This window comes from Hippichthys cyanospilos, chromosome 6 (assembly GCF_059441005.1).
Source record: "Hippichthys cyanospilos isolate Australia breed blue-spotted pipefish chromosome 6, RoL_Hcya_1.0, whole genome shotgun sequence".
NCBI lineage: Eukaryota > Metazoa > Chordata > Actinopteri > Syngnathiformes > Syngnathidae > Hippichthys > Hippichthys cyanospilos.
Window position 1 is genome coordinate 17,136,694 of NC_142374.1, and position 26,005 is coordinate 17,162,698.

General features: G+C 38.9%; 2 protein-coding genes across 9 annotated transcripts in view; one reads left to right on the top strand and one right to left on the bottom strand.

Annotated features, from left to right (window-relative positions):
- Positions 1-26,005, bottom strand: part of ca12 (carbonic anhydrase 12) — an 84,359-nt gene that overhangs the window by 23,997 nt on the left and 34,357 nt on the right. For 4 of the 8 annotated variants that reach the window (XM_088417057.1, XM_088417060.1, XM_088417062.1 and 1 more), the window contains 2 exons: positions 8,655-8,833; positions 726-923 (listed from right to left, as the gene is read on the bottom strand). The gene's annotated coding sequence lies outside the window, so the exon portion shown is untranslated. Of the gene's footprint in view, positions 1-725; positions 924-8,654; positions 8,834-9,902; positions 10,180-10,954; positions 11,006-21,640; positions 21,771-26,005 lie in introns of those variants that run through there. The other 4 variants (XM_088417056.1, XM_088417059.1, XM_088417063.1 and 1 more) reach the window with 3 other exon arrangements.
- fbxl22 (F-box and leucine-rich repeat protein 22) lies at positions 625-11,781 on the top strand. The gene is made up of 2 exons (XM_088417071.1): positions 625-977; positions 8,645-11,781. The coding sequence occupies exons 1-2, from the start codon at positions 640-642 to the stop codon at positions 8,991-8,993; spliced, it is 687 nt and encodes a 228-aa protein (XP_088273197.1). The 5' UTR covers positions 625-639; the 3' UTR covers positions 8,994-11,781.

The following is a 26,005-nucleotide window of genomic DNA, read 5'->3' on the forward strand; positions in this document are numbered from 1 at the left end:
TATATATACATATACCTGCTATATATATATATATATATATACATATACCTGCTATATATATATATATATATATATATATATATATATATATATATATAGTAGATGCCACTACAAATGTAAGCTCCTTTTTGTTCATCCAATAGGAGGTACAGTACTTTTCCGAAAATCTAATGAAATAGATAATTAGCATGAATTCCAAAGTACTGTATTTTTTTTTTCCCGAATTGGACCTACAAAGGTCTCGTTATTGTACAGTGTGACATTGTGTGGCAATGTTTCTCTCCCCCTTTCTCCTCCATGTCACCCAGGGTGCATTTGTATCAGATAAGTAGACCGGGATAGTGTAAACATCTGCTTCACCCCGGTGGGCTGCCGGCCGCCTGTTGAGAGCCACGACAGATGGAAAAGGGAGCGTGTGGCTCAAACACTCCCCTCTTTGACTGCACTGGCAGTTGTCTTCCCAAAATAGCCTCCACTCCACAGCCTTATATGTGCAAGGCCTCCAGCATGAGCCCGAGGACGTATCATGTATCTAGGCCACACAATGCGAGCTGCAGGGCTCATTGTTGCCGCCTGCCATCAGGCCTCTCGGCGCCCCGGGGACGAGGCCTCTCTCCGGGTCTCAGGGACGGGTGCGCCATGGAGCTCGTCCAGCTCAACCGCGAGTGTCTCCTGCATCTTTTTTCCTTCCTGGATAAGGAGAGCCGCAGGAGTTTGTCTCTTACCTGTGCGCCGCTGCGGGATGTCTTCCTGGACCCCCGCCTGTGGAATGTTCTTCACTTCAGCTCGCTCTCTCAGCTGAGGAGCAGCAACTTTGTGCTGGGATCTTCTCTGCGTCACCTGTCCATCTGTTGGTACTCCAGTAGGGTGCTGCAGGTGTGCAACATCGAGGACTGGTTGAAGACCTCCTTTCAGAGGGACATCTGCGGCAAGCACGACAGACTGGTTAGCTCCTTCCTGGTTCGTGTTTGCCACATGTGAGTGCTTGTGCGCGATACGCTTTTTAGATTATTCAGCCTCCTGAGGTCCAGCCTATTCGTTTGTGCCCGCCGTTGTCTCCATTTTGTGCCAGCGAGGCAGCAAAGCTAATTGCGTCCCACCCAAACACAAGAGACATGATCATTGGAAAGGCCGGGATGTCCTCTGCAGAGCACACCAGGACTTTGTAAGGACCTCAAATGAGTCATAAAATATAGACCAACAATAATGTCCACTACAGTGGACACAAATCAAAAATCTGGTTCTCAGAAGGACATTTTACACTGTTGCATTTTTAGACCATGAAAAAGACAAGAAAAGCATAACAAAAATAATGAAAAGTTAAAATAAAAACCTGAGTCATTTGACATGACCTCCACAACACCTGTGACCTCAATCCGAATATGTGTTTTTGTCATCATTTATTGAGCCAAGGCATCCATTTAACATCTCGTGGCACGCCACCATTAGCTATGATGTCATCTCCATTTACTCAGTTGACATAGCGAGAGAAGTGTTGAACAAAAAGCTATTATTCTGTTGTATCTATGGCAAAAGGGCAATACACAGATTCATTGTTCCTTCTGCCATATAATTGTCAGTTACTGTAATAATGAATACATGCAGCATTTCCCACAGCACCCTTGTTGACCTTTCCCGGTAGTATTCACGAAAACCGAAAAAAAAAAATGAGGTTCAATGTAGGGGTGCTCGAGCAACCCTACATTGAACCTCAGCCCCCCTACAATACAAGTGATTATTTCTTAAGTAGCCTATGTCCTTTTAGCTACATACCTGCAAGTACAGAATATAAGCATACAGTACTTTGTTGGAATGAAACATTTTTAACAAATGCCCATTTTGAGGGGGCGTTTCGACATTGAACCTCAGCACCCCTACAATTTAAGAGATTGTGTAGTTATTTTTGTGTAAGTTCTATTTAAATTAGCAACATAAGTATGCTAACACATTGTTAGAATAAAGCATTTAAACAAACAGCCATTTTTGGAGATTCTCAAGTACCTCTACATTGAACCTCAGCACACCCCCAATTTAAGTTTATTTGTTTATTTTTTTTAAAGTATGTTCTTTCGAAACTACTGTAGGTACAGAAGTACGCTAGCACTCACTCCCTTGTTTGCCTCTGAGCAGAGAGATGATTATACTGCCTTACATTGATAAAAAGTCAGTACAGTTTTTGTATAAGCTGTAAATAACTGGCTTAAACCAGCACATTTCATCATTATCATTACTGGTTATCATTTTTGCCATTTACTGTAAATCCCCAACTACAAGACACACTATTTAAAAAAAAAAAATGAAGGGCAAAAGTATCGGTGAATCCTATGAACGGTAAGAGAATTGTGAGAAATTTTCTGGCATTAGCTGATTAGCTAGGAGGCGAGCTGTATATCCGGTGGGTATGTATTAAACTCAAGCTAACTAATTGAAGGGTGGCGCGGTGAATAGTGGTTAGCACGTCCGCCTCACAGTTCAGGGACCCGAGTTCAAATCCACCTCAAATCCTGTGTGGAGTTTGCATGTTCTCCCCGAGCCCATGTGGGTTCTCGCTCTCTTCCTCCCACACTCCAAAAACATGCATGGTAGGTGTACTGGACATACTAAATCATCCTGAGGTGTGATTGGGTGCGTGAATGGTTGTGTTGTCATGGTTGTGTGCCCTGCAATTGGCTAGCTACCAGTTCTGGGTATCGCCCGCCGACTAAATCAAGCCTGCGACCCTTGTGAAGATAAGAAGCTCTAGAAAATAGATGGATGGATAACTAATTGAACACCAATAACCAAAACGTGTGAAATTTGGGAATAAAATTGCAATAAAATGTATAAAACGGCTGAAATTTGTCTTGCCTGAACGGGGGTTCAGCAAAAGTCTGACTGTAGAATCGTCCTCAACACATTTGTTTATTTGAAGGAACATATTGCAGGTGTAATTAGCTCTTGGTGAAAGGGAACAAAATAATTAGCGGCAGGTCGTGATGACAGGTTTAAAAAAAAAAGGTGACATGTGATTCTGTGAAAATTACAGTGCTGAGATATGTCATTACCTTTCATTGGCTAAAGTGGCAGTAGCTGCACTTGATAGGTCACTTAGAAAAGAAAGCACATCCTGTTATGTGAAAAGCACAACCTGTCTGCTTTCTCAGGGGCATAATGATGCCTCTACGAATGTACATCCACGCACGCTACAGACAAGTGACGCAGCTGCGAGACAAGCTGAAGGGAGGGCGAGCGTTGGGGGGGGGTTGCATGAATGACTCTGTGTGGATTTCCTGTTGGCTGAAATTTGAGAACCGGCCACATGAGCTGCGAAACCAGTCCCAACTGGAACTGCCTACTTTGTCTGGTTGGTCTGTTTTGATGCATACTGATAAACCCTCCCCAAATTTGTGAGTAGAAGCTTGTGCACATGACAAAAGTAAGAGTGCGAGCCTGGGAGGGGCGCTCAAGAGTGATATGGCTTTTAACCACGCCCACAGCATGCATGCAGGTGGAGCCTACAATTGACTCTTTGTTGTTGTCAGAGGAACGAGCATGTGCATCTCTCTCAGTCTCCGCCTGCCCTCTTCCCCGGATCAGACTTGGGAGGCTGTCTCATGCCTTTTTATGGGAATGTCTACTTGTCTCCTTTTAGTGCACTTTCCTTGCATATATTGACAACGACGTTTGAGTTACTGGAAGAATCAGCACACGCATCAGCAAACACTGTGTTCTTTTGTGCGCACATTGCGACAGAGGTGCAATCACTCTCCGGCAAAGCAGAAGTAAAGAGTCTGATAAAAGTAGTACTACTGATAAAATTCCTGTATATACTGAGCGTTAGGGTTAGGGTTAAGGTTAGGCCTGACCGAAAATTCTGGCCACACAAAATTATTGCTTATCTTTGAAGAAATACATGATTTTAGTTGGATTTTTACGCAAGAGAAATAGCGACGTTAACATTGCTGTGCTAATATTGCAAACTGAACCGAAGTTCAAAGAAAAAAGATGAATTAGCTGTTGATCACAACTAGCGCTGGGAAATAAAGTCAATTAATTCAATTAAATGGTATAAATGAAATATTTTAAAATTAGGTGAAGTTGAGATTTTGCAAAAATTGCAGAATGCTGAGTGGTTGGCTTACAAGACATTTTTACAAAAGCTGCTAACTATATTGTGGCTTTTTTTTGTTATTAGTTATCAATTATTACTTAGTTCTTCAATTTAGTAATCAAATTAATTATTGGCAACATATTTCATATCACCCAGCCCTAATCACAACTCAACTTTATAGAAAGACAACCACAGGTGAGTCAAAGCGCTCTACATAAAAAAAAATCAATCAAACAAAAACAATTGAACAAAGAAACTAGTAAAAACATAAAAAACGAGGACAGTGTCGAATGCTGAGTTGAAAGTCAAGGAATAAAAACATTGTTTAACATGAGTTTTGTTGGTTTGGTTTTATTAGGATGACACAAGACAACGCTTTCACCGCCAAGCCTTGTTGGAAGCGACCACATCAAACAGGTCTTTTAAACAAAGCCATGAATGAGGAACAGGCTTGCAACTAGCGATTATATAATACAATACATCTTTATTTATATAAAGCTTTCACAACAGCCACATCTATAACAAAGCGTTTCACAGAACGGGCAAAAAGATGAACAAAAACCGAACATATCATGTAACATCCTTGATAATCCATTAATAGGATAAAAAATATATTTCCATTGCCTTTATTTTAAAATGTTATTTCAACATGACGCTAACTATTATGATTCAATTACTGGTTTGGTGCATTAAATCAGAAAATTGCCTAATAATGTTGATTATAGTTTTCCGATTTTATGCGGATTCAACACAAAGATCAGTCCGCTTTTATGTGGGACTGCAAAAATGGTTTAACATTTACTGCTGAAAAGCTGAAATTCTGAAAATTTTGACCATTTTAAATTTAAAATGTATCCAAAGGACTCGATTGTCAAAAATAACAATTCATTTTATAATCCATAAATTGTCATTAATCTAGGGACCGTCCCAATCAAATAGTTGTAGAAACGATTATTCTATCGGTTATATCATCGATTAAGCAAATAATCGGATAAACTTTCATTTGGCATTAGAATGTATGGCGAAACCATTTTTTCCATCAAATTACTGTTTGTTAACCAAGTACCTTTCATTTAGTATCGTTTAGTGAAAAATAAAACAACTACACTACTTTCAAGCAATGTCACACCAGAAGAACTGATGTCATCCTCAGCATTTTCTTTTGTAGCAAATTAAATTACTGGCTTGGTCCTCCTTTTCCAAAGTTAAAGCAGATGTTTATCAAATGTCTTATTTTGATTAGAAAAAACAAAGATAAAACAGTCTGCTTTCATGAAAGGCAACAAAAATCAAAGAATAATTACCGCAAGGCCGAAATCGGAAGAATGTGGACAATTTTAAGTTAAACAATAGCTCTCAAAAATCACTGGATTATTAGAATAATGTCTATTTATCAATTATGTTGATATCTTCACATTAATCCTTGCATGGTTAACAGGGAATATGTAGTACATAAACCTAAAAAAAGTTCTTATCGTAAAAAAGTATCTGTACTCTGCAACCTTAAGCCACTTGGACGAGATATGCGGCGTCCGAATAAATGGAAGCTTTGAAACCCGGCGCTAACACAAGCGAGCCTTGTCATGCTAGCTCACAAAGTCAAACTAGTTAAACCAGACACATGCCCACTAAAAAGCAGTTAGGAGACTTCCCCCCCAAAGTTATTTTTTTTTTAACAAGTTGGGAACAAACCCTTCCACCCCAAACCTTTTAGAGTTTGTCAGCATAATTCGCCCAAGCAGAACCAAACAGGTCATTAAAGAGATAATTGCCAGTTTGAAGTAGCGTGCTTGGCTGCGGTGTCGTCCAGAGATGTCTGAAGGCTCAGAACCGACCAACTCTGCAATTACTCTTTGGATTCTTTTGTTTTCATGGGAACTTCATTACATCTTTTATGAAAAGAAGGAAACGTTTTGTTGCTCCTCAAACGGTAAAAATTTCCCTAGTCAAAAATTTGAAAAACTAAAACAACACAGTGGGACGATGAATGTCAGAGAGGAATAATTAAGACCGGTAGAGAGCTGAAAACAGACTAAAATGGGATTATACATTATTAGGCCAGCAATCAAACATGCAAACGACACACAAAGAGGCCAGAGCCGGAATCGAACCCCCGGCTGTCACCACGCTGCCCAAATATTTATTTATTTGAGAAATTTAATGATACAACCCCTCCCAACACCGCACAAAATTGCTATTACTTTACTAATTTACTGCAAAAAAAGAGATGCTGGAGGTACAACAATTTATTTACTAATGATTAATTCCATTATTTACCGGATAATTAATTGATTAATCGACAACTAATTGATCATAAAAAAAAAAAATCGATAATTATTTTGAAGATTAATCGATAGCTAAAAACGCCAAATCCTCAAAATTTCACCCTCCCAATGGTCAATATTCTTCAGTCATATATTAAGGTCGGCAGATTATCAGTGTCGAATCAAAATAAGACATTTTCGTCTATTTCTCTTAAAGCATTGATCAATATGTTATCCAATTTTGTGGTGTCCTCGACCAAATGTTTGAACAAAATCCCACGCACACAAAAAAATTGTGCATTTCTTTCAAACATCAATTTGACTGACTTGATTGAAGGGGAGGAATTTTAAAATCGGATTTTGTTGAATCGATTAATCAGCAAAACGACCGACAATCAATTATTAAATAATAGTTGTAGCCCAAAGCTACACTTTTCCACAATATTTTAATTTATCAAGATGCATCCGTAAAGACCAACTGCAGCAAGAATAGTCGGCCGCATTGTGGCGAGCAGTAAAACTCTACATGTTAGTCTAGAAATAAACACCGTCAACAGCAGATTGTCAAATATGCCAAAAGTAAATGTAATGCTTGTTGCAACGATTACTGAGAGGATTCTTGTAGATTGTTTCAATACTTGAGTCTGAAGAGGTGCGGTTACTTTTGGAGAGCTGCCAAAAAAAAAAAAAAACCTCATCTTGTAGCCAGTTTTCTTTTAAAGCTCTGATGACTATAATTAAAAAGGAATACATATGCTCAAATTGAAAGGGAGGTGCCACGAGTGGGCGGATTATGTAATTTTACGACTTGGTACCCCTTTCAAATCGCTCGCCTCATTAAAGAGAGGGAACAACAGAGGGAGTCTGCATTTTTTTTTTTTTGATCCGTTATTGTCATGCTAAGGCTGGCACGTTGCTGCACGTGGATGCGGCGCTATCACACGCGCAGAGGTTACTGGGACAGCACCCGTCACACTGGCAGTCCACTGGAATATGTTTGGCTCACATGTGGCAAAGCGGTAAGATTATGTAAGTCTTTATGTAAGCTGCATTAGCGAACGTGAACGACATCCCTCTGCCGCCAGCGTGCTCGCCCCTGCCAGCCTGACGAGCGTCAAAGATGCCCTTTTTTTTTTTTTTTTTTTTTTTTTTAATCGGTTCAAACCAAAAGGAGCGCTCGGCCGCTTGCGAGCCATCAAACATCCTGTTACTGTTCTTGTCTGCTACAGCCTTTATTAATGAAAGTCCTCTTCGGTGAAACACATAGTCCCAGAGGGACGAGGTGCAAAGCCGAGGCAAGCTGCGCTTTATTGCCCAACAGATCATATTGCTGCCTCTCTCCGCTCCACGTGTGTCATCTCTGGCTATAACGCCTTCTCTATTATCTCTCTCTTTTTTTTTTTTGTTCAAGAGGCCTGAGGAGCAGTAGTCATTGGTAAATAAGCACACACGCCAAGCAGCGCTGCTTACTTAGGACTAGTGATAGTCCCTGTTCAAACAAAACTAATCCCTCCTTGCAATGGCACATGGTGTGTAACAATGACTCACAGTGGATTTAGAGTACAGTACATCAGCCGCAATAAGTGAGATTTAAATAAATACTTCGCCACTCTCATAAGCTTTTAACACATTTAGAGTAATTAAGTAAAGCGTTTACTATTATTCATAGCTGTAGACGTCAAAGATTATTTCTTTGATATGTTCTGTACAGCCCTATTAGTCTAAACAGAGTGTTCTAATTAATACTGTGTACGTGGATTGTGAATTAAGCGGCAAATTCACCCATTTTTATCCATCTCACAGGGCAGCCATTTTGCCACTTGCTGTCCACTGTAAACGACATCGCACCTGCTGAAAGGTTCGGTTCATGAAACAACCAATCACAGCTCAGCTTGCAGATGTCATCTGACAAACTTTAAACAGTTTAAGACAGACCAGAGCAAAAGTGATGTCATTTTCAATTAACAGCATGTGGCAGAAGGGCCACCCCCTGAGATGGATAAAAATATATGGATTTTGCTCCTTAATTCAATTCACACAAACATAATGTTAATCAGAATGCCGAGTTTGATACAGTAGGGGCACATAGAACTTATGATTGCACAGAATTTTCGGGGGTTACTTCCCCATTAACTCTTTCAATCTCAAAGGCTTATTTTTACATTCTTTAAGTGTCCAGACATTTAATCCCAGGTATTTACCGGTATTTATATCTATTTTCAAAATATTGGCTACATATAATATGAATGCTATATTATTTGAGCAATTTCTGCCCTTGTGTGCGCTGCAGGTGCTCTAACCTCCTATCCTTGAAGCTGTCCGGCTGCGCACACATCACAGATCAGGACGTGATCATCTTGCTGCAGAGGTGCAGAAAGCTGAGTCGACTCCACCTGGAAAATTGCGTCCGCATCACAGACCGCATTCTGGATGGGGTTGTGGCCCACGGCGCCAGCTTGGAGGAAGTCAAGGTAGATTTCTGTAGGAACATCACAAAAGAAGGGCTAAAGATCGTGCGAGAGAAGAGGCCCGGGCTAAGGCTGAGTGCGGAAAGAAGCGCAGGCATGATTCCAGATAGTAAGCCTGAGGAGAAGCCGCCACTCAGGAGAACCTTGCAGAAACTCTTGGAAATCTCCTGATGGCAGAACCAGGGATTCCAAAGGACTATATATTATTTATATAAAGCATGTGAGTGTGTGTGTGTGTGTGTGTTTTTTACAGCCTTTGTCTTCACTTTGTGTTTCTCTACTTAAAATCCCTGACTTTACTGTTCCACATTACGATTAAAAGTAAATGTTTTTTTTGATATCTAAAGCTCAGTACAATGCCTACCTCACTCCAAATAAACACCACAATATTGTATAGTTCAAACTAATAGCAGTATCACAGCACTTGTCGAGGATCTCCATTCATTTGCAAGAGACACTGCTAATTTCATTATGAATTCCACAAACTCTTGAAAAGAAGTCTTAAGTACACTTGTGGTGTTAATTATACTCAATCACCAGGCACTGTTTTATTGGATATGTGTTATTAAAAGCAACATTCATGAACTAAGATATTAGGAAAAAATATCTCACAAGGCTGCACAGGAAAGCGAGCAAGAGGACATCACAATACACAATAATTATAAGGCACATTGTAAGCTTTTTAAAAAAAGATTTTTAGGTGAGTGAGTCTTATAGTGCGTAAAATATGCTCACACGTTTTTATTTTAAAATTGTTACTGGAGTGTCATGGCATAACATTGACTAATCGTTCCAATTTTATGGTATCAAACTTGGAATCAGAAAGTTGTATCAAAAATGTATAATAATTATCAATCAGTTAAGTAGAAATATGGTATTTGGTCTTTTGTGTTGTTTTTCCACCAAGCAAAAAATAACCTTTATTTATTAATTTTTTTTATCCGGGTACTCAATATTCGATTCAAGTTTTCTGCAAGGTTATCTAAATATCCGAAATACTAAATAGCGGCAGCCCTGCGTTATACAAAACAAACGTTATCTGTAAATCCCACACAGGATTGAAGGATTTAAAGGACAAACCTCTGAAGTGTGGGCAGACTTGCACGTCACTATTGTTGCCTCTCCTTAATATATTACCGTATTATATCTGCATTGAGCAGACACCAGGCTTATCTGAAACAGCATGTTTCAATATAATCCTTTGACCCGCCATCTTGAGCAAATTAAGAGCGCTTTAAGGGTTCCAGGTGGATGCGAGCCCAGCGTCCCAGACAGACGATTGCATGTTTGGCGTGTAGCAACACGAAGGCATCGAAAGCATTGCTGCAGCCAGGGTTTCCGCTCGGGGCTTCTTTTTTTTTTTTTTTTTGCGGCCATATGATTTCAAAAGAAGACAGGTCTGGAAAGACCTGTTGCGCACACGTTTGAGACAAGAGACAAGCAACGTGTTTGTTACAGATGAATATCTTTGTCACCTCACCTCACCCACAATGACACGTCACGCTGCATGTCTGCTCACTTACACGGCTCCTTCTGTCTAGCTAATATGTATGCAAAGCTGGCCTCCGCATTCTAAAGTGTCCCAAAGGGCACAAAGCGAGTTTGTTGCTGCATAGAGGGGCGACTTTGCGGAATATCATTTAATTATTTAATGGGACAAAGCCACACTGTTAATATTACAACTGTTTTCTTGTGCGTCAATTGTCACGGACAATAGACAAAGTGTAACAGACCCAGCGTAGTTGCAATGAAGCAATCGCTGAAATACACATCTGGATAAGAAAGAACCACAAGATTCTGATTAAGAATAGCGTGCAAATTAACCACTCATAGTACTACGATAATAAATGTTATTTTATCTCATGTTATCTTGCTCTGAGAAGGCCCGAGCTTATCGGATTTTACACAAATGTGGCGGTAATCTCAATGAAAAAGTAGGCCATCTTGCGTTCCTTAAAAGGATACTTTACTTATGAAGGTATTTTTAGCAGTAAAACATTCATCTTTTGTCAATCATTTTTTGATAACGTTTATGTACAACTATTGCCTTTAAAAACATATGTTGCCACTTGTTATTGACTGAAATCGACATCACGTGCTCAAGGCTCAGGTTATGACCGATCACGGCTCACCTGTTTTCTAGGGTGGTCGTGTGACATTGAAAAAACATGACTCAAACAAAGTACAGCCAACAACATAACACAACCCGACGCAGTAAGGAAAACTACTAAGGCAAGTCACAGCAAGTTTCATAAAAGTCCAAGTCGCCAAGTTTACTATTGAGAGATTTAGAGCCCTCCAACATCTGCAAAGTGTCTTTGAAGGGACCACCTGCAGACAGACCTCTGAAATACATCTGTGATGAATTGAGAACTCTCTTCATAAGCCTACCATGCAAGGACACTCTGCTTTAAGTCCTGTAGAGCTTTTTGCGCTAACAGACTGATTTATGAGTGTTATAATTTTTTCAGTTAAGAGAAGAACGGGACATTTATGTCTTATTATCAGCTGGAAGTGAAGAAAAATGATGGTGTTTTGGACCACTTGATTACATTACAATGTATTATGCAGAGCGAAAATGGGATGTATGGATGTATTTTCCCTATTCATATTTCATTGAGTTTCCATTTCGTGAGAAGAAACCGACTGGTTTGTTCATTCATCTGTCAAGTCTTATGTCATCCTCGTTCAAACAGGAAGTAGCCTACGAACTAACAAATGCTTGGACAATGGACGCAAATAGCCTTGTTTTTTAATTTATTTTTCACACTTTTGTTTGCAAGTGCTCCTTTATCCTATTGCTTTCCTTCTGGGTCTTATTATACTGCGACTGACCTTAGCTTCCTTGGTAACGGCCATTTTTAGATCCTAAAGCTCGAAAAAGCTTGATAAAAATGTATTTTAAAAAGTAAAAAGGATGCCTGGATCCTTAAAACCATAACATTACATCTTTGCGAGTAATTGTGTTAATAAAGGACTTGTTTATGACTTGCATTTGTATTTAGTGATGGCGCAGGCAGAGTTTTTAAACATTAAACCTGTTTTCAACAATTTCCACAATGCCTCATCCAAATAATCCAAGGGTTCAATGCAGGAGGTAAGAAGGGGAAGAACTGTCGTGAAGCGGTGCATCAGTTTCAGATTTTGCAGCTTTATTATTCAATAATGTTCAAATTGAGCAGGAACTCTGAAATGATCCGAGCCCTCGTGGCAAGTAGCTCATTTGAATGAACAACACGCTCAAATCAGCGTGGTTACGCAAAAAGGCTAATTCTGCAAGAGTTGATTGAATCCGTTCCTCACGCTCTATTAGACTAACTAATTTCATTAAAAATCAGCCGAGAGATAAAGCAAACTCTCTCTAATCATTTTAATTAGCCGCTCTGCCTCTGCTGTGCAGCATAATGCAAGGATAAGGATGCTAATGATGGACAATTTGATGCAGTTGCTTAGAAACCCTTGGAAAGCAACAAAGGGTTAGATTTTCCAGATTTCAGTTTTTAGTAGTGTTTTTTTCCTATAAGCTTTTAATTGTACTCCCGACTCTTGAAAATTGATAACTGTACTTTCTATTCCTTACTCTCTCGAAATAGTAGGTGTGTTAAAAACAAAAGGATTCTCAAAACAAACCAAAATTCTCATTTACTACAATTCAGAACCATTATAAAAAGTCCCAAACCGTGCTAAAATGACACAAAGTCATCACATTATCAATCAAAACATTGAGAACTGAATATGATTTTGAATTGAAAATCCATTCGGAATTGAATAATACAAGCAGGAATCAGACTCAAATCGATTTGAGAGACGGTCACAGATTTCACCCAAAAAAGGCTTTTCACTTTTAGCAACCTCAGTGGATGATGGTGTGACGCCAAAAAAAAGCATCTTGAGAGAGGTCAAGTCAACAATTGAGTTGAGTTCAATCAATCACAAGCTGAGTTTCTAATCAACCTATTGATTGAGATCTTGAAGTGTTAAAAGGTGGGGGAGGGGAAAGGGGGCAGCAGTGACATGAAGGAATGTTAACTAGGGAACAGGCCGGGGAAACCAAGATACTCCCCATCCATAGCCTTGTTTAAGAAAAATATTTGATGCCGGTTCTATTTATTATTGTTATTTTTTAATCAGTATAACGAGAAGTAGTTGAGAAACAATAAAAAAAACTCATCTCTTGACACAATTTGTGCCTATTTTTAAGTGACCGTCGTGCCCGAGGAAAAACAACCAATCCGAACGAAGACACAACTGACAATGATTTGATGTGCACTCGTGGGGCGGGGGCACATGAGTAGCAGGCACACCTTGCCCATACCTTGTGCTTAAATACATTTGCTGAAGCATTGGTCCACCTACAGTAAATGTATCAAAAACCAAACATCAAGCTAGCAAACAGAAAAAAATGACCTCAGACAGCTGAGAGGAGTCAGAAACGAGACAGAATTTACAACATTCCTGCTCAACAGGTAAGCAATTTAGCAACGCTCCATTATGAAAAAGTTATGTTCGCAATGTAACAGCTGTGGCTAATGATGGCTTGTTTACTGCGCTAATGCTAGCTTTTTGTCACGGCTGGCTGAGAACTAGTCCAAGGAATACCTCCCACCTACAAAAGCAGCGAGGATAGGCTACACTATTTTTGGACACTGATGAGTACAATCTCTATATCTCGTTCACCGCCATTGACGACTATAGACGCCAAAATCCATTTGAACTGGGACAGCAAATAAGATATAGATTGTTCGGAGGTACCTAATGAAATCAGATGTTTTTCTCCACACTGCATTGCTGAAACAGCTTTTCATTAGCGGAAAAAATCAATGTTTCTTTAAAGGTCTTCTGCCAAAACCTCATAACAATTAGGCTGTTTATTATTTTCAAATGACACCTCTAGCTGTTTAGTTGCAAACAAAGCTCGAAATAATTGTGTAAAGCAAAGTACATCGCAAAGGTTTGTTTTCCGATTACTGATCCAGTTTCACGAGGGAGCAAAAAAGTTTGTTTTTGAGACTGTTGTGCATTTGTGCGGTTGCACTAATAGCACACAGGGCATTTTTAATTACGGAAAAAGTGAAGCGGCTCCTTAATAAGGCGGAGAATTCATGCTGTCATGAGTCGTCATGATTTATATACACTGGGCAAAAACATTTTGGTGGAGAAGCGAGGCAATGAGTACTTGAAGCCAAGGAATTATGCTGCCGGCGATTCACAAGGTCTGACGGCCGTGTGACGCCGGTGGCACAAGGCCTGCACAGTGAAACGTGAGCCGATAACAAGACAGGATGCAGTTGGTGATAGAGGAGGGGCGGCTGAAGTAATTGTTGCAAAAAAAAGAGAAGGGCGGAGGATTGCGGTTTCGGGCCCTCAAGACGAAAATCATCAGTTTCCTGACACCCTTATAAGGTCAGCCATGGGAGTTATTTCCAGTATCGCTGATTACTCACCCTTAGTGGGGGGGAGGAGGAGTAGAAGGGGCGTGACTAGGTGGGGGAAGGTCAATGTAGGGGCGGAAGGGAGAGGGGTTGTTGTAATATTTTTATTAACAATCGAACTTTTAATTCTACCATTAATCACCACACAATTATAGACACTATCAATTTCACACAATAAGACAATTAATTGGAGCACTCAGAATCACTACGAATCAAATGTCATAAAAAACTGTAAAAACACATTAGACACACCAGAAATACCACTATGCAAATCACTAAAGGAATGCTAAAATAATTTTACCCACGACCAATAATTATCAATTATGTTTGCTTAATCAATGAATTGGTTGATGGCTTAAAATTGTCCAAATGCACTAAATTCAGTCTTTCGTGACTAAGTATTCTGTTTATTTACTCCAACATGAAAGCAAACTTATCATTGTTACAGTACCTGTCAATCACAATAAAAACATCAGACTTCACCATGGAAAACAATGATCAATATTTAGCCTATTTTCTGACACGTTACAAAACCAAACCAGTAATCCAATCATCAGTATGTTTGGATGTTCAGTATCAACATGTTCAGCCCACAACTCTTGAAATACCACATGTACTTTTTGATATATAAAAAGAAATCTACTTTAACAGTGCTGGTAGTGAATCTGTTAATTATGAATTTTGGCCTCATTAGAACAAAATTTTCTTAACTCATTCCCAGCCATTAACAACTATAGACATCAAAGATTTTTTTTAACTGGGCTGGCTGTTACGGTTGAGACAATAATTGTAAGTTTAATTGTTTTTTTGTTTTTTTTAAATAATGACTAGTTTCAGCTGTAATTAAAATCAAACTCAGCTCTAACAATTTTTGTGCTGACCAATCAGCATGCAAAAAATTGCTGATGTCACCGAGGGTCAGTCAACACTCTGTAGATAGAAACAAAAATCTGAATTGACAAAAACAAAACAAAACAAAACAAAAGGAATGTAATAAAATTAACAGATTAACTAGATTATTGGGAATACATTAACATAATTTCATGGAAGCAATAGAATTTAGTTTGTAAATGTATTCCAGTTTTTATGCCAGCAAAGAACTTCTGGCCTATTTTTTTTACCACTTGGGACTTTTTTGGGCTTTTACATCTGTAACATTTTCAAAATGTGTCTATTATCATCACATTTGTAGCAATAATAAATTAACATTTATGAATTAATTATATGTAAGGATAACTTTTTGTTTGGTATTTTTTTGGTACGGTTACTTTGATGTATTGATTGTTTGGACAAGTTTCTTATGTGGTTTGATTTTTAACTCAAGTCACCAAATCTGTACTGAAAAAAAGTGACATAAAATGTTAGCAAAACAAAGTGTTGACGTTGGTTGGCATTTAAAACACGTTTCACACACACATGACAATGACTTTGCTATTACAAGTATCGACACCAAGTATCGTTATCAGGCCGCTTATCTCAAGGTAGCGGTCCTTGTGATGGTAGCTGATTTTATGGACGAGTTATACAATCACAAAGGAAAAATAAAAAATAGCATTATCCTTAAAATTTCATGAAATTATTTGCAGTTTTCAAATTTTTCTATCTGTCACTGTTTTTTTGTGTCAAAAGTATCAGTGGAATCCGTACTTGTGAGTTGAGTACTTTTACGAGTATCGCTATGGAATAATGCATAAATGTAGCCAGTGTCTATTCATTGATTTTAAATGTGAATACAAAAGACTTTTTTGCAGGGTCTTTTCTTGCCACTAAAAATGCTCTGCGAAATAATGCAAGCTATTCAAATATGGTCATGTTTCAGAACACATCAGAGAACATGTTTTAATCTGATAATTTGCTATAGTTTAGTTCAAAATTACATATCAATTGAAGCCTTTTATGTAAACAGACACCTGATGAGGCTTTTCATGATTTTTTTTCCGACTTATTTATATGTATTATGTTCATTTTAGAGCAAAATAATTAAAAACCGTTCTTAAGCACAACTACCGGCCCATTCTCAAAGATCGGGAACGTGTCTGTTAAAAAGGTTGATGAAAATAGTTTTATAAATGTTTATAGTCTTTTGCTGCATCATATGTATCAATATTCTTATTGATGGGCAGTTAGTTAAGATAACAGCTTGCGAGTCTTTTCATTATCCTCACGTGTATTGGTTGCATCCGTGTATTTTGGTTACCGGTGGTAGGTGCGTCCTCGAGGCACAGAGTCTGCAGATGGAGAGAGCACGTTAATAATGTTGCAACGCTTTGAAGCCCTCTCATGTCCCAGGATTCTTCCATCCTGCGAGAGTCATTCAAAAGCTCCTTGCCCGAGGCCTCTGTCTTTGGGTAGGTACCGTAACCCTCAAGAGACTCAAGCCTGGATTGCAGGCTATGAAATATTTAGAGTTTTGTTGTGAATCGAAGCCAAGCGAAAACATGAGCCATCCGAGCTATATGTGTGAGGATATAAACTGAAGTCATATAGAGATGGAGATAAATCTCTTTTCGCTTTCCTTGCATGATAATGGAGACCGTGAATGAGATTGATGACAGAGCAGCGAGGGAGATGACGAGGGCCGACACAAACAGATGCATACGTGCACCCGACTCAACAACAAGAAAAGTCATGAGGAGAGAATGTTTGTGTCCTCTATAGCAAGATAGTAAGAACTTAAAAATATTCGAAAGGGGGAAAAAAAAGTCACAGAAGCCGCAACGCAGATGGAGGTTTGACTCAGTTGTTGGCAGTCTTTCACCACCCACTTTCGTGTGCTGTGAAACCACATGAAGATTTTCTCCCGGTTCTTAATGCAGACATGCTGACATTAATCGGCCGCCTGTGTATCCTGGAGTTTAAGCGTGAGGGTTCAAGTGAAATGAGGACAGCATTTTAAAGTGGATTGCGGATATTTATTTTTTTCGTAACCCGCATGTGTTTAATCCGGAATTCGTGGGTAAAATAAAGGAGGTCATGATATAACGCGATTGCTGACATGAAGCATCCAGCAGTTTAAATACTGCTTTTAATTTACAGTTGTATGTACAGTGTTTGAAAACTTGTGCTTGAACATACTTTTCAAAAGCAAGATGATAGCAACAGTACCGAGAAGTTCAACTCAGAATAAAATGATTTTGTTGTATATGGTCTGACTAAAATGTATGTTGTCTTCACTATTTAAAAAGAAAACTTGATTGCATATGTACACCTGGACTTTAGTGATTACTTTTTGTTTTGTTTTTTTACACTTGAAAGATGACACAAACCATTCATACTTATACTGGGCGGTGGAGAACAAAATTTCAAATTTTTACAAATTTTACAAATTTTCAGCTGAGACAGCTGTGCCACACAGCTTTACCAAGCGAGCGACTGAAAGAAAAGTCATTAGAGCCTTAGGGTTAGGGGTTAGGGTTAGATTCTGGCTCCGGCCCTATAGTGTGAAGTTTGCATGTTGTCCCCATGCCCACGTGATTTTTTTTGGGGGGGGGTGGTACTCTGGCTTCCTCCTACATTCCCCAAAAGAAGCATGGTAGGTATATTGGACGGTTCAAATTGCCCTGAGGTGTGTTTGGGAGTATAAATGGTCGTTTGTCTCAGTGTGACCTGCGATTGGCCGGCAACCAGTTCAGGGTGTACCCTGACTACTGCCCGATTACAGCTGGGATTAGCACCAGCGAGCCCACGAACCTTGTGAGGACAAGCGGATGAAAAAATGCATGGATGGAAGTACCTTTCCATACTGAGCAAGTTAGGCGTATCAGAGACCTAAACTAACCTTTGCACTGGTAGCATTGGTGCCGCCAAGTTCAGTTTGCCGCACCTCACAAGATTTGGTCACACAATTTTTAGGAGGTACAGCATAGCCATTTTTGCTTTATGTTCAGTTGTCTCAGTTTGCATACTGTAAAGATTGACAGTGATTCAATACACGATATATGCAAAATATTGTATTTACAACAAGAACTGTCTGCAACAACAGGTCAATTATTTTATGTAACAATTAAAAGAGGGTTTGGGGAGGGAAAAAAACAGCTTTGCTTTCATGTGCACATTATTTTATTCAACGAAAAGCGGACAGCTTTTATTGTGTGATGAGGATTTCATCACAGCGTTTCCCAACAAGGGGTACATGAGCACATTGCAGGGGGTATCTAAAAGTTCGTTAAAGCTCGGGTGACCGAAGAAAATAAAATTAAACTGCACACCATTGCTCTAAAAGAGTTATTCTGGTGTTTTGTCAGTAATGCTGTCATCATCATAAATTGTCATTTTTGTAGCAATTGAATAAATGTGAGCAGAGAGCATAGCCACATACATCTCATAATACATCTTGTTACTTCTGTCTGCACTCACATCATCAATATAAACCGGTAGGGCCCGTTCCATTAGTAGCCACAAAAGCTACACGCCGCAACCCTGCCTCCATCACATTTGACGAATGATGCGGTATTCTGCGGATCACAAGCTGTTCCTTTCCTTCCCTCTGTTTCCATCATTCTGACACAAGTTTTCTGTCCAAAAAAATCTTGTCTTATCCATTAAAACTGCCCTCCAGAAACAATATGTTCCCTTATTGGACAAAGAACAAATCACCATAACTCAACCTATTTTCCTAACAATATATATTCATGCGCTCATAAATCTCATCCATCCTGGATCATTTCATGATGATCTAATAATCCCAAATTTGATTTCCCTGTGGTTCTTCGCTAACTTGTTTTGGCCTACGGCACAAAGGAAATAGGAGGCAAGAGCGCAGAGAAGTGGGGCTACCGCTCCCCTGTGAGCCAGAGGACGGGTCTATTTGTGGCTCTAGCTCTGCCTCCGTCTGGTGAGGCATTCACAAAGGCTGCCGAGCTTTGGCCGGAGCACGTGCGAAGGACTAAGTGGAGCACTTGAAAGGGACGCTATGTGATTGCTTCACAGGAGGTTAAAAATGAGGCTTCTCATTACGGTTCCTTCAGACAGTGATGTACCCCCTGTGAAATATTTTTTTTCGGCAAGTACCCCTTAACCAGCGCAAAGATTTCGGGGGTTAAATAAAAAAAAAGGAAAAAAAATAAGACCTAAAACATGCCCTCAGAGTCTGATTTAGAACCTTTACAATAACTAATTTGAAACTTTAGATTATCAGGGGTGTAAACCTCATTTTTATCATGGGTCACATTGTAGTTATAGTTTCTGTCAGAGTGAAGGAATGAAACTGAGGTCAATTCAATTTTAAGTGTGTTCGTCACACTCTTGGCTAGTTTTGAAATAAGAGGCTGGTAAAAACTGTTCAAAAGAGAGATCGGAAAAAAAAAAAAACTATTTATTTTCCTCGCAAAAATTTTAAAAGTTGTTGACACTTTGCTAGTTTGGTATTTTAGCCAAAAACTTGAAGTCAAATCAGCATTTCCCCGGCCACATAAAATGAAGTGGCTGTCCTGATCTGAACCCTGGACCTTGAGAACATTTCAAACATCATTTGTAATGGTCCACAAAAAAAAAAAAAGAAAAAAAAATCAGCATACAATAAATGTTCTCTTTTGGATCATTGAAGAGATCTGTTAACAAAAAGAATAGAATAAATATAATTGTAGGTCTAGTTCTCATTAAATTATATTACATGTTGTAATATAATTATGCTGTTATACTTACAGACAGCAAGAGTGTGAATTCCTGTATTTATCGCAATATCCCTAAAAAAAATTACATAGACTCCCTTTAAAAACAAAGACACAAAAATGTAGCTGAAAATCGAATTTTTCGGACAAAATTAAATCGCTACTCCATTTGGCGATTGGTTAGTACTTTAGCTAATGCTAAATGCTATAATCATTGGAAGTTTAAAGGCGCTGAAGACGCCAATACCCCGACCATTATCCAACCTTATTTACTTGGTCTCGGTGTTGTGCCAAAGTAGTAAAGTTTGTATCACATGCCCCTGCAACTTGAGCTGACATGCGGCTGTTCTGATTTTGGCAGCCAACCTCCCGCACTAACGGTAAGCTAAAACTATGGGCTGCCGATTGAGCTCAGCACCACGAGTGACACGAGCCTGGAACCGCACAGGATATCTTAACAATGATTTAATCTACAAAGCATGACCCAAACACTGTAACTGAGTTTTATTACTTTGAGCATTCAGAATATGGGGAAAGAAACAAACATTTTAGCTTGGCAAAATCCAAAGCGAAAATGACAGGCTCATGTACATAGCGTGATGTTACCACGCAATCGTCCACTCCGCATGCACATCTACCCTCGCTTCATTATTGCGCAGCCATGAATAAAAAAAATAGATATTCTTAATCCTAAAAATAACAAGTTCTTTTGGTGATATTAAGAGTGTATATATATATATATATATATATATATATATATATATATATATATATATATATATATATATATATATGTGCATCTGCAGTTCGCTTTCACCCCTGTTGTTTGCCAAAGTTTTTTTTTTTTGCATGTCCCATGGTCATGCAATCCACCAATACTACCTTTGTGATCAACCGATTAACTGCAATTGGCGGATTAAGCACCCCTGCTGTTTGAGATGCCCTACTGTGCAAATTATTAAACACACCTAAGTCAATGATGAACACAAGTGTGACCTTTTTTTTCTTTTTTTTTTTTTTTGCAAAACCTAGGTCATAAAACTGAAAAACAATTGGCACAACATACTTTGTGGTCACATTGTAAACAGGGCCCAGAAAAGCTCGTATCTTAGACATGGAAGCATGAAGCAGTTCTAACTGTTGCATGCTGGGAATGTTATTGTAAAAGTAAGAAGGTTAAATTCCTTTTTAATTTGTTTATCGGATGATTCACTATGACAAAGCATTGCGCAAACAATTGGCTTGCTAAGTAGTCAAATAAAAAAAATAAAATTAAAATTAAAAAGACGCCAGAACAGGACCTGCGTAAAAGTCGGACGGAACAATGACAAATTCTCTTCCCTGCCAGAGTCAATCAAAATCAAACATTACTGTAAAGACAAATTTTATGCACCTTCTGTATTGGAAGTTTACCAGATGTAGCAGCCATAGGACTGTATGTTGTTTATACCATTTTGAGTGCCTGAAAGGCTGAGGCAAAAATAAAGACATTTGAAAATATACCCTGCTGGTGCCATGTATTTCAATAGTCGCATGTTCCAGAACAAATCTGCAAACAAATTCATGAAGCGTGGTTATTATCTGAAGATTGACCCTCGGGGACAAACATCATTATGGGTGTGCTTTTTCTTAGTGATTTATTCTAATAATCTGCTAATCCTGTTAAGGTTGAACTAAGTATAAAAGGAAAACTTATATATATATATATATATATAAACTTTATATACATTTACTCGGCTGACTGATGACAGTTAAATGTCACAATCTTTTCAATCACCTCACTATCTCTTGCTTGTGGGAGGACGAGGCAGCCTCATGTGACGTCAGCACAGGTTGGTGATTGGGAGGCCTGCCGCTGATGTGGCAATGGGAGTGGGCGGCTGCAAGAGTCACAGCATGGGTACAAGAACAAGCTCATACTGTACTTCTAATGCCAGCCTTTCAACTTGAGCTCACAAAGAATTCCTTCTTGTGTTGTCAGCGGACAAATTGCAGGGGGCGGGGCTTGGCAGGAGACAAGATGTACAAAGCAGAAGGCTTTAATGGCTTTCTCACTTTGGTGAACGAGAGCAAATCATCGGCAACAGCGGCACAAAGCCCATTTGCCACTTTTGCTCACATTCTTTGATTTCTATAAGCAGTCAATGTTGAGCGTGTGTGCTGAGAGTTGAAAGACAAAAGGTCAATTACCTGCACCGCTTTCAGGCCCACTAATGCATTTACTTCTCTATTGAGGCCATCTGTCTTTCATCTACTGTTAAAATAGTCAAAAGGGGCAAGCGATATTAGTAGAGAATTGCCATATTCACAAAGATTAACAAGATTGTTGCACTAAATACGATATGCATTTGGGAGAATGAATAACTGTTTTCAAATATGCAGTAAAGCACTATGAATTTGTTTGTGTTATATTCCATTTACCTTAATACTTTGTTGGGTGCTACATCTGTAAGCGCATCTTCAAACCTTTAACAACACCTAGAAAATGCCGCCAGCTTCTCCAGGTCTCAGCTAACTTAAGATTTGATGTGTGATGCAAATATAGAAAAGTGTTCTGTGGTCTGACGAGTCACCATTTCCAAAACATTTTTGGAAATTGTGGACATCATGTTCTTCGGGGCAAAGAGGAAAATAACCATCCATACTGTTATAGAGAAAAAGTTCAAAAGCCAGCATCTGTGTCAATGGCATGGGTTTGAGGGCACCATTAATGCTGCAGGGTACATATGCCCCTGCTTATTTCAGGAAGACAAGGGCAACGTGCATTCTGAACAGGTTACAACGGTGTGGCTTTGCCATCAAAGAATGCAAAAAAAAACGAAGGTCAATCACACCCTGAGGTGGACATTGATTGGCTTTGGATTGTGCTTGGCATTACCTGACAGGCCCTTGTTGTGGGTGGAAGGGCAAGTTCAGGAGTGGAGGGAAAACATGAAAATGGAAGTCCATATGAGAGCTCTCGGTTAAAACACCCAAATGGCACATTTGATTATAACAGTGATATGCATCTTTTATAAGAATGAACTTGCTTACCGTAGAAGCTGCTAAAGTTCAGCTTATCACATCCAGTAGTTGCAAAGTACACAGCTGTGACTGCAGCCGCTGCTAACAACAGCAACGTAACTAGTCAAAGCAAAGCTCTTTGGCTAGATTAAATTCAACAACACCGGTCGTTTAAGAAAGTCTGTGATGGACAGAATGGACGATGTTACATTATAATGCTACTTTCTAACTATTTAATGATGAAAAGAAAAAAAAAAACACCATCATTCAAGCCAACACTTGGGACTAGTCTTAAATACAGCAGAAAGTAAATGGTTCCAACTGCAGTGGCTGAAACCACTTTTTGTTGTTGTTTTGTCTTTCAATCTTTTCACTCCTGTGTATGCCAATGGTCCCTTAGTCAACTAAATCAATTCAACATTCAAGCATGAAGAAGATGCAATGATGCATGGTTGGAAGTCTGGGGTAGCATTTAGCAGTCTTGCAGGTCATGACTTCTGTAAAATCCTTTTTCTTGCAGGCTTTCCATGTAGGTTCACTTTTGTTGCCACCAAGCAAACAAGGCCCATTGATTTCAGTCAGATGGCCAAGTCCAAATCAGAGGGATTAGGGATCAGGATAAATTTATCTCACTTACAGGGGCAAGTGCGCTAACTATGTTCGTACCACTGATTCTATTGCAAATAAACCACAGTTAATTTGAGGTATTCTTTGGAATGGTGAACGCAGGTCGAACTTGCATTTCCATTCTAATTTTGTATCATATCAAATAGAGCAAACGTGATAAAATCTTTGCTGCATTCCTGTTGCTATCCAAATATTTCAACTTTGCGGACAGAATTTCATCGAAACACGATTGGCAATACAAATGAGGACAAATCACCTTCATTCTTACATGGAATGTTTTTTTTTTCAAGTGATACCATTTCAGTCACTCAGGCTCACGCTTCCAATCAGTTTTTTTATTACCCTGGAATTTCAATTCCCTTTAAACACGTCATGATTTTAGAAGAGTTACAATAATTGGTACTATTATAATGTAAGGAGGTTTTGAATGAAAATATCTATTCAGAAAAGCACAAAGGAAGTGGTAAAAATTATCAGCTCTTGGGGGAAGGTCCATTTATGTGCATGCTCTAAACACACGAAAAAAAAATGTACACAAACCCATTGACCTGCTTGGTTCCCATCCCCCCACTGCAAGAAGTACCAGTCCCTCTACTCCCCTGCTCAGCCATCTGCGACACTCTGAACTTACTGACCTCAAGGAAAGGCAGACCTGTAAATTAGCCTGAAACATTTGGCTGAAATCTGTTCTCCTGGGGATCACTTGTCAGCGCTAATTTGAGACCTGACCCCGTTACTGCCACAACACCTTTATGTAAGTGTGTGGGAGGTTCCCATTGATTAAACTGATTATCTCAACAGTACCTTGGTTTTCTTGAGGCATCCTACCCAAAGTTCCGTCAATATTATGTCAATTTGAAAAACCATATTCACACCAATGTGAATCAAAAATAACTATTCTTCCAACATAATTATTCACATATGTACAAATCCTGCTGACATCAGCCATTGTGAGACCTCAGTTCAGCAAACATTAAAAGATTAACTGTGCGTGTGAGAGCAACAATAGATGGTTTTGACCTTCTACTGTATCAGGGGAATTCTTTGATACGCTGTAATGTGTTAACAAGTGTCCAATGTTCAAATTATTCTTTGGCATTTTAGCTCAGTGACATTCTCAGCATTACAGTTCCACAAATTCCATTTCACTATAAAAGAAAAACATGAGCCGAAAAGGAGATGACCAAGATTACTTTCAGTTAAAAAAGAAAACTAAGTGTAAGGGCAGCAACTAACAATTATTTTGATAATTAATTCATCTGTACATTATGTTGTCGATAAGTGATGAACTGGGTGAAAAAAAACACGTTTTATTTGTCATTCCTTTATTCGAAAACGAACGGTAGAAATTGGGTGAAGGGATCATTTACTTATTTAGCAATGAAAAGTTAGTGATTTGTGAACCTGAATTAATTTGATAAATAATTGCTCAGCAAATTATACCTATAAAAACACATCTTGTAACCCCCAAAATTACATCACATATGTTTAGGGCTTAGCTAACCAATCACTGCTCACCTGTTAGGTCATGTGACATTCACAAGTTGCGCTGTAATCGTTATTGTTACCTGAGCCTTAAGTACATGTTATTTTCATTCAGCAGCAATGAAAATACATTTGTAGAGTTATTTATTGTTCAGGAAAATAATTCATCCAATTTATTATACACAAACTACTAACTTTTTACGGCGGAAATTGGCTAAATGAGTAACATATACCTTGAACATTTACTGTTAAGAAGCTAAAATTCAAAGCAAAAAAAAAATAAAAAAGGATGCATCCGAACAAATCAGTGATGATCAAAACTGATAATCAACTGATTTTATAAATTACTTGATTAACCGTTGCACCTTTGATTGTCATACTTTTACCTTGCTTTAGGTTTTTGGGACTAAACTGCAAAAAAACTGCTGTTTTACTCATCATTTTCAATTCTTAATCATCATAAGAAGTCACTGATTAGCAAAACTAATCCTCAAAGAAAAAAAGCTTATTTCGAGCCAGCTCCACTATCCGTACTTCAGATACGAACATTTTTTAGAAATGTTCTTTATTGAGTTTGAATGGGGATGCATCACACTTGCATATGTTTATTATGAAGGAGAACAAAGATGTTTTATCTTTGGAAATCACCCCCAATCTCCCTAGCAGCTGCGTCATTAAGACTAGGAAAAAAAAAAAAAAAACACCGCAGTGAGGACGGGGCTCGCTAGGGTGTGTTCCAACCTCCGCAGCATGAAAGCGAGTGTATGGTCACATGTAAAAACATTTAGACTTGGCACTTTATGGGAACAGAAAACATATCATTTTTGAGTCCTGGGGCTTGCAGCGAACAAAGATTTAGTACCGGATAAACAGCTGAGTGTCCTTGAGTGGCTGGCTTAGTCTGTGGTGAAGCATAATTAGCTGTGTGGCCATTAAACTGTTAAACCAGGTCCCCACAGGCTGGTGGATTTAGACCTCCATGGCAAGTTAATGGGCCATCGGGGAGGCTTGAGCCCCAATTAGGTGA

Coding starts and splice junctions, on each gene's coding strand:
- fbxl22 (XM_088417071.1), top strand. CDS start 640: ATGGAGCTCGTCCAGCTCAACCGCGAGTGTCTCCTGCATCTTTTTTCC. Junction 978..8,644: donor CTGGTTCGTGTTTGCCACAT/GTGAGTGCTTGT, acceptor TGTGCGCTGCAG/GTGCTCTAACCTCCTATCCT.